The sequence below is a fragment of the Lepisosteus platostomus genome, chromosome 17, assembly GCF_059453375.1.
Source record: "Lepisosteus platostomus isolate fLepPlt1 chromosome 17, fLepPlt1.hap1, whole genome shotgun sequence".
Classification (NCBI taxonomy): domain Eukaryota; kingdom Metazoa; phylum Chordata; class Actinopteri; order Semionotiformes; family Lepisosteidae; genus Lepisosteus; species Lepisosteus platostomus.
Window position 1 is genome coordinate 14,762,993 of NC_142627.1, and position 14,320 is coordinate 14,777,312.

The 14,320-nt window shown below is 34.1% G+C and overlaps 2 protein-coding genes across 7 annotated transcripts in view; one reads left to right on the forward strand and one right to left on the reverse strand.

Annotated features, from left to right (window-relative positions):
* fancl (FA complementation group L) overlaps window positions 1–8,896 on the forward strand; it is a 23,281-nt gene extending 14,385 nt beyond the window's left edge. For all 3 annotated transcript variants that reach the window (XM_088610510.1, XM_088610511.1, XM_088610512.1), the window contains exons 9-15: window positions 182–332; window positions 3,761–3,844; window positions 6,555–6,600; window positions 6,935–7,016; window positions 7,953–8,069; window positions 8,150–8,221; window positions 8,337–8,896. In XM_088610510.1, the coding sequence (XP_088466636.1) occupies window positions 182–332; window positions 3,761–3,844; window positions 6,555–6,600; window positions 6,935–7,016; window positions 7,953–8,069; window positions 8,150–8,221; window positions 8,337–8,372 (588 nt within the window). In that variant the 3' untranslated portion in view covers window positions 8,373–8,896. The remainder of the gene's footprint in view (window positions 1–181; window positions 333–3,760; window positions 3,845–6,554; window positions 6,601–6,934; window positions 7,017–7,952; window positions 8,070–8,149; window positions 8,222–8,336) is intronic.
* vrk2 (VRK serine/threonine kinase 2) overlaps window positions 7,713–14,320 on the reverse strand; it is a 24,824-nt gene continuing 18,216 nt past the window's right edge. For 2 of the 4 annotated variants that reach the window (XM_088610507.1, XM_088610509.1), the window contains 4 exons: window positions 14,044–14,102; window positions 12,104–12,282; window positions 9,059–9,217; window positions 7,713–8,702 (listed from right to left, as the gene is read on the reverse strand). In XM_088610507.1, coding sequence (XP_088466633.1) covers window positions 8,457–8,702; window positions 9,059–9,217; window positions 12,104–12,282; window positions 14,044–14,102 — 643 coding nt within the window. In that variant the 3' untranslated portion in view covers window positions 7,713–8,456. Of the gene's footprint in view, window positions 8,703–9,058; window positions 9,218–12,099; window positions 12,283–14,043; window positions 14,103–14,320 lie in introns of all 4 variants that reach the window. The other 2 variants (XM_088610508.1, XR_015927983.1) reach the window with 2 other exon arrangements.

Sequence of the window (14,320 nt, forward strand, 5' to 3'; positions counted from 1 at the left end):
GAAAGGAGATGGCATACTTGGTTTACCTGTTAATGTCTTTTTCTCTGCATTTTGCAGTTAATTTGTCAATTTTATTTTTCTGAAATTTTGAAATTGTTAGAAAAGTAAATGTAGACTGTTGCAGTGGGTAGAATGCCATTTCACATACAGTACTCACTTTCAACTCTTCATTCATTCGCAGAGCTCCCTTCCCAACATTCATAGCCAATTTCTGGCAGTTTTGGAGTCATTAAAGGAGTTTTGGGATGTACTGGATGAAATTGATGAGAAGACCTGGGTTCTGGAGCCTGAGAATCCAACAAGGAGTGCTACAATGCGACGAATTGCAATAGGTAAGTGTAGATATTTTTATGTGTATTTTGTTCTGTATTAGTAATAGCCGTTACGAGGTTCAGAAAACTGGAGTGATACCAAAAGCTATTTGGTTGGCAAAAGCACTAGTGTAGTATATTAAGGCTTTTATGAAACCTTGGGGTGGTTTGGTTGATGTGATGCAGATGATATTCTAATAGTTACCAATTTCAACACAAGCTGTATTGTGTTTATCACGAATGTGTATCTGCAACAGACAGATTACATGAACTGTATTTCTGTAATGCAGATTGAGGAAGTGATTAAATTGAAAAAATAAGTATTTTCTAAAAAACATACATAAAGCATTCAGATTTTGTATATTGATGAAATGTTTTTGGTGTCATGTTAATTAATCATTTATGACTGATCGTGATACACGTAAGTGACATGCTGCAATAAATGCTAAATCACCTCAGTGAGAGAGTTGTTTAGGCACAGGTGATATGGTGATTTATCCAGTTAATTGTCAAGCCAGATATAAATCAATGTAGAAAAACAATTAAGCTAATATGCCCTACTTATCCAAACAACACTCTTTGTATTGGTAAGTTTGCATTATGTTGTGGAAGCCCTGTTCACTAGACGTGAGCTCCACAGAATATCTACAGTATTTGCTGGGGACAGAGTGTAGCATCTAGAACTCAGAGATCAGTGAACAACCACTTTATGAGAGTAAGGGGGCAGAATCCTAAATGACAGAATCTGCAACGTTTAGCTTTGCATGTTGCAGATAATGCAGTTTGTATTGCTACTAACAGTTGCCTCACACACTACTAATGTATGTGCAACCATCACAGTAGACCCACTGTTGATGACAAGATTAATCAGCATAATGAATTTGTCATTTCTGTTTAATAAAATGCCAGTGCACCTGCTACAAAATAGATTGTCACTTTTGTGATGATTGCACAAAAATGTATTTCTAATTTATTCATTTGTTTTTTATGCTATTTCTTTTGATGCTCGATGCAGAAATATTTTTTTTTCAAACTTTGATTTTGTTCAGGCTTGTTGAGATGTTATAGAACCGCTGGAAACACGATGGATGTCCATTTACATTTTTTAGGTTTCTAACTGTTTTCTAACTATGCCCCAAAACGGAGGAATGTTGCTTTATTTGTTTAATGGAATATGAAATTTCCAACTGGATTATTAGCATGCAATTATGCAAATAAACTATGAAAGCCAAAACATAATAGAAAAAAAATGACATGATCTCAATAGCAGTCTAGATACAGTAGCATAATGTAGTCAGTATGGCTTGTAAGTGATTCTTCACTTACCAGTATTAAAGTTGCAGTGTTTATATCACGACATGAAGTAAACATACTTCTGTTAGTCCCAGGTATGTACATAACAATATTGAAACCTTTGGTGCTCTTTTTAAATCAATAGAGCTGCTCATTTTGAGGGAGTTTAGAAACAAACTAAAGCGTGTTTTCAAATCTTGATGAGATTCAGCATGTGGAGAGCGTTACAAATCAAGTCATCTGTCATTTGAAGTTTGTTTGGAATCTTAGTCTATGCATCCTTACACTCGTATAATAAAAGATTATAAACATGTTTGTTATTGAGACTCTCCAGTCATTTATAGAACAGGCCCAAGTAAAGAGAACTGACAATTGGAGAGGCACAACTGTTCAACACATATGCTTCAGGGCTTGGAGTCTAATTTTGCATGTCAGGGTAACCATTCTTTATCTGGCTAGAGATCCAGATTTTTTCAGCAGGACAGTGCTCTTAAATTGTGAAGTTAGTGGCATAATGATAACATTTCTGTTACCAAATACACTTCTGATTTTTGATCTTGAGCAGATTAGTTTCCACTGACCATGGCTCTCCACATTGAAAATGTAAAAAAGGTTCTCCTGGAGAGGATGATTTTCCTCGATATCACCAAGTGGTTCAACCATGTGCCTTTTGCCATAAAAAGAGCAAAAGGTTTATGACAAGTACTGTATGAAAGCGAAGCTGACTCATTGATTGTATCTGAAATCGAAATGTTTTGAATGTTATAGGCCTTGCATTAGTTTTGTTTTGGAAAAAAGATCTTTATTTCAGATATTTAGTATAAATATCCTTTATGTATAAAGCTTTGAAAAGCTTATTAAGTATTATGTACAGTATGTAACTCACTTTTGAAAGGTGGTGAATTATTTAGGGAATCGTGTGTAAATGTGTAATGTATCTCCCAAAACACAGGCCTCTGGTCTGTTGCCAGTTGCTGGCACACCTTTAGCCAAGGTTGCAAACTGGTTGGAAAAACGTGACAAACTAGTATAATTAAGAATGACAATTTTATTGTAATGGTAAATGTTTCTCACTTGTGTTAGCATGCTTTTTATTTCCCCCAAGATGAACACATACCGTACGATAGCCTTAATCCCAGGTGAAGGGGTTAGACATACTAACCACCATCTCAAAAACATTAATTGTGTCTGACAGCTGTCTGACTGGCACATGATTGCTAATTATAACTGCTGCCATCTACCAGATAACAGTCAGTTGTACAATAGCCATAGTTAATGCAGAAAAATAAACCCCCAAAACTACCTTGGTACATAATTAAAATTAATTTCCATTTAGTTTATTATTTTGCAGTAAACAAATTGAATCAATTAAATTAATGTGAAAATACTTTGCAAAATATTTTTGTGTATGAAAAGCATTCAAAATAAAGGATATTTTTGTGATCTGTGTTTTGTTCTTTTGAAGTTCAAGCTAGATCAGTGGACAGGAATTTAGAGTTTTAGATTCCTTTGACTGACAAAATCAAAAATCTAAACATGGAATATTAAGAAAATGAGCGCAGTGGAAATAACAGTAGTGTGTATGACTTTGGGGAAATATCTTATACAGTATATATTCAGATTTGAACCATTTCACCAAGAGAGACCCAAGCCTCAGTATATTGTGTGTTGCGACATACTATACTTGGTAATGAAGCTTTGATGACATCCAAACCAATCCACTACCTGAAATCCAGACATGGGACTGGAATCCAACCAGCCGTGATCTTTGAAAGATGGCATGAAGCAGTTAATTTGCTACACTTAACCATATTCATTATTTGATGGACTTGAAAACAGTTGTTTTGCATTTCTTTGTGAATTGTAAAGTTGATATTTTTTTCAAACCTCTGAAAAGCAGCAACGGTAACATTCCATTAAATATTTTAATTAAGAGCCTCCTGGATATTACTTATTTGTAAGTTTACTGTAATTAATGTGAAGACATAAACATTATTTTAAAAAAGGAAATTGTGCAACGTTTGGGAACAAATCTGGACAGTCCTCATTTGGGAAAAGACTTGGGACCATTGAGCTTACAAAAAGCACCATGTTAACTTTTTCCATGTACCTGTACTGTATTGTATTCTGTTCTGACTTATTCAATATTTCCATAGGAAACAATGTATCGGTGAATATTGAGGTAGACCCAAGACATCCTAAAATGCTACCTGAATGTTGTTTTCTTGGAGCTGACCATGGTATGTATGCATTGATAGTACATTAATATATACAATATTTAATGGTTTAGCAAAAAACAGCTAATAGTTTGGATACAATTCAGCACAATATTCGCATGATCTCAAAGACACATTTTAATGTTGCATACTGTACATTGATATGCAATTTAAATCAAAATAAATGTATATAATTGTATATACTTTGTGAGAAGTTACGGAACAGGTTTTATCTTGGATGTTATAAAACCATATAAATGTGTTTATATTTCTCTAAACCAATTTTATTTATGAATTGTCACTAGCTAATAACAGACACTCAGACTTAGTCACTCCCCTTAAACCCATTTCTTTTGTTTGTATTGCTCAGCATGGACTTGATTAGAATTAGTGTTTTCCTCCTACCTATTGAAACAATACTGTACTCTTCATATTTGTTTGTTTTATGCTAAATGCAATAAATCACATTTAGGACAACCATTTCTGTAGTAAATTTCTGTTTAATGAAAAATAGTGTGTATATTTTGCCAGTTTGACTTGTGACATCTGTTAAATATTAGGAGCTGGATTGAAGGCCACATAAATTGATTTACTGTATTTTTTTACAAATTAGACATAAATGAACTACTTTTAAAGTTATTTGCCAGTGTCACCTATGACATTAACAAAAAAACATGAATGCAATGTAATCTCATCTTTTCTAAAAGTCTTTATTTAAAATTGTATGACTGTGATAGCACTTAGTTGAAATCTAGCATTATGGCTGTTTTAAAATTGACCTGTCATGTAGTGAGAGAGAATAAAAGCCAGAAACCTCAATGACTGGAAACTGAAGGAAATTAAATAAATGACTCTTTCTCATGAGAAACTAGTTTCTATTGTTAACATCTGTGTACATCTTTTAAGAGTTTACATCCTGGATTGCATTATTTTCTGACTATTTTTATTTTTCTATATGCCACCTTTTAATATTCATGGTTGACTCTTCTGAGCATCAGTCCCATTGCTGAAAAACCTTTTACACTTATTAATCTGTTTTTGTAAAGTCATAAGTCAAGGAGACAACTTCAGCAATATTTGTGTTATTCAGTGAAAGATTGATTCTGTTCAGAGAATCTATAAATACAAACTGTCCATATATACAGTTTTGATATATAAACTGATCAGCTTCAGCATGAATAAGCACTTGTCTATAGGCTTGTATGATTGTTTCTTGAAATCCAAGGTCATGCATGGTGAACATTGACATAAAGAGCATATTATTGGTTGCCTAGCAATGTTCTTCATTGATATTAAATACACACTTCAGTAGCCAGGCATGGTACAAGTTGAACCTCAAAATCTGAGGTCAGATTATGTAGAAATAATGCAGTTTGCACTTTCTGGCAAACAAATGCTATTATCCAGCTCCACAATGACTTATTCTTGAATAGAATAATCATTATTTTGGAATTGTGAGTCTTTCACAATATTGAGGATGTGCTAGAATATGTTTACCTTGTGCTGTGTATGCTGTACAATGTCAATTCAAGATAGGGAATGATGAGAGTAAAACATGCTCACATAAAGTAACTAGAATTCCTTTTACAATTCTACATTTAAGCTATCAAAATAAAACCTGTGTAGTATTTACACCATATTTAAGGTATGCTTTACAGGTTATATTCAATTCAAGCATTCTACTTTATATATTTTGATGAAAGTGTTGATCTGCATCTAGTGCAGATCTCTTAGATAATGTTTTGTAATTACATTAGTTATCATTGTTTGTATCTGACACATGTTCCACTACCCCTCTACTTGTTATGTGGAGTAGCTTGCTCTGTCTCACCAGGATCTGTGAGTAAGGTCACTAGGAACGCAGCAAAGTGTCCTGTTTCACAGTAGGATAACATAATTAGTTGTAAGCACAGGATTTAATGATGTCATTGCCTTGCAAGGGCAAATAGCATAACTGCTTTCTATGTTAGAATCCTTCAGAAGCAAGTAAACTGTGTTTTCCTTGCATATGTTGCACTCAAGGTTACATCTTTGGCTTCTTTACAGTTTAGTTTACAAGTTTTCAATTTAATTTAGAAAACATTTTACTCATTTCAAGAAGTTACATTTTGACATTTCTCCACAACACCTCTATTTGATTAAATGTAATTGTAAACATCTGGTTAGTCCATGATTAAGTATTTTTCTTAACAGTTTAGTTATTTCTTAAATGTGTTGGCAAAAGGTTTTAGGAGTGCAAAAGATTTTTTGAAACAATCCAAATTGTTAATCAGTACCCCCATCAAAACATGTCTGTTTCATGGCACTGTGATCACTTTAAAAAACATGACTTTGTATACTATAACATTTTACATTTGAGTATACATATGCAGTCCATCCCAATTCATAACTCATCATGATACAAAATTTAGGAAGGACAGTAACAAGTTTTTGGTATCACATACAGTAAATGAAAAATCCTAGTCAATTAAGTTTGTTACACAGAGGGAATTACAATGCCCAGCATACTACAGCATACTGTACAATATACAATGGCCACATACTACAGCATACCATAGGATGCTAGCAGAGCCACATTTAAGATTTGAATTGATCACCGATGTTAAATTTATATTTCCTCATCACCACTGCATTCATAACTGGAAAATACCCATTAGTGTAATAGTTTTCTGCTAAACAAAACGTATAGTATTCTCCATTAATTTGTGGTGTATTATGTTTTTCTTTTCCACAGTTGTAACCCCATTAAGGAATAAACTGAATGCCAATATACATTTATGGTGAGGAAATAAAGTTTTTTTTGTATAAATATATTATGCTTATTTAAAGACAACTGTGAAAGTAGGCAAAAATAAAGAAATTAGTTTTTTAACTTACTATTACTTCAGAAAAAGTAAGGTGCAGTTTTGTGGTTTCCAGGCTTTACAGGCAATTTAGTTTCATTGTGTGATAGCAATCTCATATCTCATAACTTCTAATTCCATTATTTTTTTATATCTTCATTTTACTTTTCCTTTACTCAGGGAATGATGAGATTTTCACCTATCATAGTGTATTGTAACTTTTCTGTAGACATATCTTTAGTTCGGAGAATTAAATTACACTTGTTTGTAGGAATCCTGAATGTACTGTACTACAGAACCTGATGGACATTTTGGAAATAGAATTCCCTGCACCTGCATCTCAACAAAAAGCGGTACAATTTTTCCTTAAATCTTGTAAACAGATTTACATGTGTACAGGTACACAATATAAAAAATAGCACTTATAATTGGAAGCTGAGTGTCTCCTGTAATTGGGTTGTTTACAGAGATGTGGCATACAATAACAAAGGTTTCTGAATCTTAAGCAATATTAAAAGATGTTTTAACATAGATCCATTACTTTTCTCTTTTTTTTAGTTGGTAGGTTCCAAATTTCTTTGTGGGTCATTAATGCATAAGCATAATTGACATTCTAAAGTGGTAAAAGTTTAGTTGACCGGTTGTTTACATTTTCTAGGAATCCTTTTAATGGAGTGCTTAAAGTTTAATTATCTAAAAAAGCTTAAATAAATAACGTGTAACACACAAAGCAGAGGACCGACGTGGAAACTGCATGGAGATGCATTTAAACCCAAGATCAAGAGGCAGTTCTTTACAGAAAGGGCTGTGCGCCCATTGAACGAGCTGCCCACCATGTTGAAGCTGATCCTCTGGCTTGTTTGAAGAAACAACTGGATGAGGTCCTTAGCTACTACTGGTCAGGCTAGATGGTCGGCTCTTGTTTTAACCTTTTTTAGGTTCTTATGTTCTTTTGCCAGTACTGTGTAGGATGAAGAAGAAAGGATACTGATACAGTTGTGGCTGCTCACAAGTTAAAAACAAGTCAAACCAAGGTCACTACATACAGGTTTTGGAGACCACAGCAAGAGTTTTATATGATTTTTAGATGATTGTACCTACACATGAAAAAGATGGTAAAAGTACAATGATTCACAGTTTTACTGTGATTACATGATCAACCATTTTCCAGGGGGGTTGATATCAGTTAAACATATTGCATTTAGCCCATGGTCTGCAATATTATTTGGGGGAAATTGCAATGACCAAAGGTGAACCTAAAGCATTCTGTTTACTCTTGCCCGTTACAGAATTTCAGTATGGAGTGTGGCATTTGTTATTCATATCGACTTGATTCAGCCATACCAGATCAAGTGTGCAATGATCCACGATGTGGTCAGCCTTTCCATCAAGCCTGTCTATATGAGGTAAGAAATCATTACCAGCCAGCCTGGAGCTGGAATTTGGTTTGTTTATAAATTGATTGCATCTTATTTTCTATTTGCAGTGGCTGAGAGGGCTTCCCTCTAGTAGACAGAGTTTTAACATCATCTTTGGAGAGTGCCCATACTGTAGTAAGGTATTGAAAGCCTTGTTTTCTAAAAAGCTAAATCAAACTTAATAGTTTCTCACTTTTATTTATTAAAATGTTATGCATGTTTACAAAACAATTTTTTTCTTTTTTTTTTTTACAGCCACTTACAGTGAAAATGACTACTAAAAAATCGTGAAGAGCAGATTTGTTCAGATGCTGATTGGACCTGTGTATCGACAGGTGCTTCGGTCTCTGAAACGATGCATCATTTCCCTTTTCTTCAAAGAAGGAACAAAACATAGAAAATCAAGCATAAAAGTACAGTAATCGCACCGCTGTATATTTTAACAGTTTTAGGTGTTGTGGATTCATTCACAGCTAAGTAATTAGAGCACGGTGGGCAAAGTTGTCCCTGATGTTCAGATTGCATTAGTTCATGATTGAACTGTTTAGTGCTGGGCCTCTGTCCATTTTCTTCTTTGCATGTTGTTTTTCTTTTTATTTGTTTTGTCTGAGACATCTTGTCCTGAAATGAAATAAGCGATCAAACAATGAAATAGGAACTGCAGAAAACTTTTTTTTAATGGGACAGTGTGTTTGAAATTCTAAAACCATTCTATTTTTAATCATCATTGTCAATGGCCACAAGTTGTTAAACGTAGGTATGGCAGTGTGACAATAAAAATGTACCTGGTAACATCCAGCAATAAACAATCAAATTTACTTTCTTTAATCCACCAGCAGTTATATTTCATTTTGCTCGTGTCTTGTGTTTTATCATATTAAAATACAATTATTTACATTTGTATACATTTACTGTAAATGTTCAAGGTTGTTCATACACTAAAATATTTCTGTAACAATGTGGGTAGATCCACTTACCTCCTCCTGCAAATGTCTCTGGGTTGCCACCAATTTACGAGCATGTGTTTGTGTTGAATCTTTAATCTTTCTATGTTCTTCTTCATTGTCCTGGGATTTTGGTTTGGATTTTGTTTCTCTAGCTGCAGATTGTATCTTGGGAGTTTTCTGAAAAAACTGCTGAGGAGGAAAAAATTGTGATTTAAGGGTAACTTCACCACAGGCCCCTCCTCTATACATCATTTGCATTAGTTATATTAATTCTGCTTAAATTAAACTGCTCCATGTTCATTCTATTTCAATTTATTAACAAGGAAACCAAGCTGCACCTCATGCATGTTTAGGCTCTAAAGAAATCCACAATAATTGATGAGCCAAAGTAATTACCATTTATTAGGATTTTTATGCAAAATAATATGCATTTAATCTGTTTCAGCAATTGCTTCAAAATCATACTTAATCTTTATTTTAAACTTAAAGTATAAAACACTGTCTCAGCTTCCATTGGTTGTTTAATTCTGACAGACAAAAACCCCAAATAACTGCACATCAGAACACTAAGCTCTGCTAGAATATGCTCTTACACTGACCTGAATCCTGTGTATGGGAAAAGCCTGATTAATGACACTTCAGGAACTCAAGGTGGCATCTCTCCAAACTAAATTTGGCCACAATGTTTCTGGGGTCAGGTACAGGGAAAATAAACTTAAAGTTTACAGTTTGCATGTGAATATACTTCAGTGTCAGAGGTTTTGAAGAAAACCTGATATTCATGCTATCTTTTAGAGCAGAAGTGCAAAGTGAACACAGAAAAATACTTCTGTATGGAAGGAGTGAATGCTACAGTATAAACACAATTGTTTAGGGATTTTGCATAAATGAGACAAAACTTGGAACAACTTTGGTCTCCTTTGTCTTCAGAAATGTACAAGATTAGTTTTTCGTACATTTTTTAAAAAGATTATCTTCAGAGTTTAATTTGTTTAAAGAAATGATAAAACTATGAAATAGTGTGGAAAAAATATTTCTTCTCACTTGAACATAAATGTTGGATTTTAAAATGGGCCCTTGTTTTGGAGAAATTAAAATGAAACAAGTTTTGCAATGGAGCACAGTACTTTGAAAGTTGTCCTGAGATAGTCTTCACAACTTTTGTTCTCTTTTGATTTTTTTTGCATAACGGTGTAAGTCAGGAATTGAGACGCGTACTTGCTGGAAGATGGAAAACCGGCAAGAGTAAGATCTTAATTCTTTTGTCTGACAAGCTAATTATATGGAGCACCTGGATCTACAGAGCATCTCAAAGCCCTGACCCTCATCATCAGTCTTTAGCATAAATGAAGTTAATACTTAATATACTGTCACAACCAAAGATGTATAAAATATGGTGGACTGATTTTTTTTTTAAAATAAAAGGAAATATTTCTTTAAAACACATGTAGAAAATATTTTACATCTTCTGAAATAAGTAAACAGGGTAACAATGGGTTTAAAAGCCAACTGCTCCACCAAAACATACTGTAATTGTTTCATGAATGTGAGGTGATGATCAGAGGATCATGAAAAAATTACACATTCCTACTGCCAGTTAATTAGCCATGCAAGGAAGCCTTCAGAAATATTCTACGCTGTTAAGAATGATTACCTTGCAGGCTCTGTGATGTCAATATCACAGCTATTGAAATACTTCTTTTTCTCCTTAATTGAAGGATGTAAAGCTCTTGTGCCAAGGTTTTGCTCCCGGAGAGCTAATTTATTACTTTAAGGATATTTTATTTCTGCAATAGTTACAGCTACAAATACGTAGCAAATCAGCACCATCTGTGCAGGGATTATACAAACCACTTTTCACAGGGCTTCTTAAAACTACTTATCTAAAACTTTCCATTTTTAGTTTGTACTTTAAGAAGGTATGAAACAGTAAAGTGCTTATAGTACTGAATATTTTTTATATTTTAATACACATGAACCTGTTATAAAACAATGGCACTATTATACACTTACAAATAGAAATAAACTGTATGGAACTGTGTAAAAATAGTGGAAACTCTTCTGCAATATATTGTGTGACATTCAAATTAATTAGACTTCAAAGTTTTTTAGTACAGTTCACCAGTTCAAATTAACAGAGATGGCCATTATTATTAAGAGATCAAGCAAATAAAAGCTGCTCTAGGCCACTCAACACATGATGAGGTACAACTTCATTTCCAAACCAACTGACAGGGAATCAGGATACTGACAGTCAAGATAAAGTGTCATGTATTAAATGAGAGAAGGAATTGAGTACTATCATTTTGCCATTAATTGTGGTTGTATGAAAGGGGTATTACTCCTAGTTTATCCCATGTATTACACAGTCCAAAAATATATCTTTCAAAAGTTTGCAGTTTGAATCCACATCCCTGTGTCTGGAAAGTAATTCTACCCAGTTAGCAAGTGGTGGTTTTTAAAAATGCATGTTTTGAGATGGGAAATTAACTAACCAGTGTTATAACTTTTTGATCTGGATCTGGAAAATTGCATTTTTCCCCTATAATAAGGAGAGTGAGAAAAAAAGATTCTGCAGTTACACACTCTATAAATTATGATACCTGTCCTACCAAAGGTGAAATAGTCCATTGTTAATAAAATGCTACAAAATACAGTAGTAAAGATATTAACTGTAGCACATGTTTGACATTCCATGATAATGTTGCTGTATTCTTTTGGGATATTTGACGTAGAAGTTTTTTCAGTTTTAAAATAAGTACATTTCAGTACACAAGCTCATTATAGTGATAAACTTTATAGTTTTAGTCTTTCAGTTAACAGACCTGGGACTGTTGAAAATGTGTAAATCTCTCTATTTCAGTGCAAGCCTTTTTTCTAGCAGCTCTAATATCCCATAAAGTTCACAGTTTACAGTACAATGGAATGCTATATCCTGAAGGGTCACAAGAGGGTTCACAAACATTACTATCTCTTCATCTTGTAGACGGATAAATCTTTTAGCCCAAATCTTTGTGTACAGTAAAGGTTACAACATCTGTTCCCAATTAAGCAAAAACGTCACTTAAAACTTACTTCATGGAACTTGGAACCATGTGCTTCCACTTCATGCCCAGCAGAAAAATCCAAAGGGCCCTTGTAGTCTGTTTTCATTTCTTGTACTCCATCTAAAAGAATATCTCGTAGCATCTGGTAGTTTGGCCTTTCATCATATCCCAAGGTTTTAACGCAGCATAAAAACCTGACTGCTTCCCCTAAGGGTAGATAAAAGAGCAATGGTTGGTTACTGAAGTGCTGTATTGAACTGTTCTCTAGCCAGTGGCCTCGGGGCCAGACTCAGTCCTGCACGTGACTGTGAACAAGCTCTTGATCCCAGCGCTGTACATTGAGCACATTATTCTCAGTTTCCAAGAAAAACGCATTTCCCCCATTGTTTCTACAGTTTCCAGGAGCAAAAAAAGTGATGGCAAAATTAAGGAATTACAGCTATAACATTCTCGGCAATACACAGGGATCATTTTGCCATTAGCATGGAACAGCATGCATTTATTGCACAGACTGGAATGCGTGAGACCAACAAATTCCAAATAGAATTTATAAAGTGCACTTCAGCTAAATGCCTGAATATGATATATGACCTTAAGCAAACTGTATCAAGATTTACAGTAAATGTGAAAAACATTACATGGAGGCTTTGTTCATCATGCTCTAAAATGTTTTAATATTTAAGCAGTTTTTGTAAATAAAGGCACTTTCTAACTAAATTAGACATTTTTAATGTGTTATTAACAATCATATGACATACAAAAGATAACCCATAAGAAAAATCCTTTCCAGTTTTTGAAACAGTATATACAGTCCAGGCTATTAGTTTTATACTCAGATTTCGCACTAGAGTGAGCAATTAAATTTCACTTTCATAATTCCCCTTGCTCAACAAAAGCATATCAGTGAAATTACAAGGACTAAAGCGAAGCAATAAGGAATACCTTGTGGGATACTGTGTGATTTTTGATCTGGAATTTTCAGATACACCTTATGGATATTCTGAAGATGCTGTTCTGTGACAAAACTCTAAGATCATGTAAAAAAAATAAAAATAAAATAAAAGTCTGTCGCCTTCACTGAACCTTAAAGACTAATTTAAGAGGGTTCTAATATCCTTTTAAAGGAAAAAGCAAAAAAAAAAAAGTGGGGGATGGGAGATGAGCTAACACTGAAGTTGCTTTCAGGCTAGCCAACATGCAGGGAATGGCTTTGCAACATAAATAACCTCTCAGCACAGGTTCAACCAACTGCTGGCAATCACATTATCCAGCTGTCACAGAAACACAAAGCACTGTGGAGATGAGAAGGCCCTTTGCAAAGGAAGTAAATTATAAAAGATTTTGTGCAACACTACCATTTTAATTTGTGCATCTCATTGCAACTTTCTTGTACAATGTCATGACACTGAAATTGATAAAAACCGGGTGTTGTGCTGTGGTTTTTTTTTACCTTCTGCTTGCATTTTAAATGTTAGGTCTTCAAAAAAGGCTACTGATATATATTAGGCCTAAGTAAGGGGGTTTACTGTATCTTTAAGTTGAATGTATATCACATGCACATTTTTAAATTCAAGACATTATTGATGCATGTTTTAGTCTTATCTTGAAAGTCCAGCTGTCACTGCACTCCTCACAAGGTTGTGAAATACACTATAATCATACTTCATGAATACCCTTGAGAGGACTATTCCAACCTGCCATCCTCACAATCATCCGCTCTCACATGTAAAATATTACATAACAGTTCAAAAGAAATTATTTTTATACAGTTTTCTTGATTTTGAAATGCATTCTGTTAGGCTATGTGATTTGAAAGCAAACTGTTCTTTGTGGCATCAATAGCTTGTGGGGATCCTTTGCCTCCTGTCCTCATGGTGGCCCAACCTGTGCCTTGTGATAAGGTCTACCTTCATCCTGTGATCTCATAATCTTTTGGAATTCTGGAATTCTTGAGGAAAACACACTTACTGCAGTTAGTTCCAGAGGCTGAACTCAGAATTACAGAATCTGGAAGGTTTTCCATAAGCCTGGAGGGGAAATGAAAAACTGAGTCAAGAATTATTTATTTGTTACGGGTTTAGGTACTGTAAATAATTATATAAGGCAAATGTGAATTCTCATATTTATATCTATATTAAAATAGCCCAAGAACTAAATAGTTGGAATGCCATTTAAACAATGGTGGATAGAACTATCACACTGATACGCTAAAAAGAATCGTCATATTTAGTCAAATTACTATAGG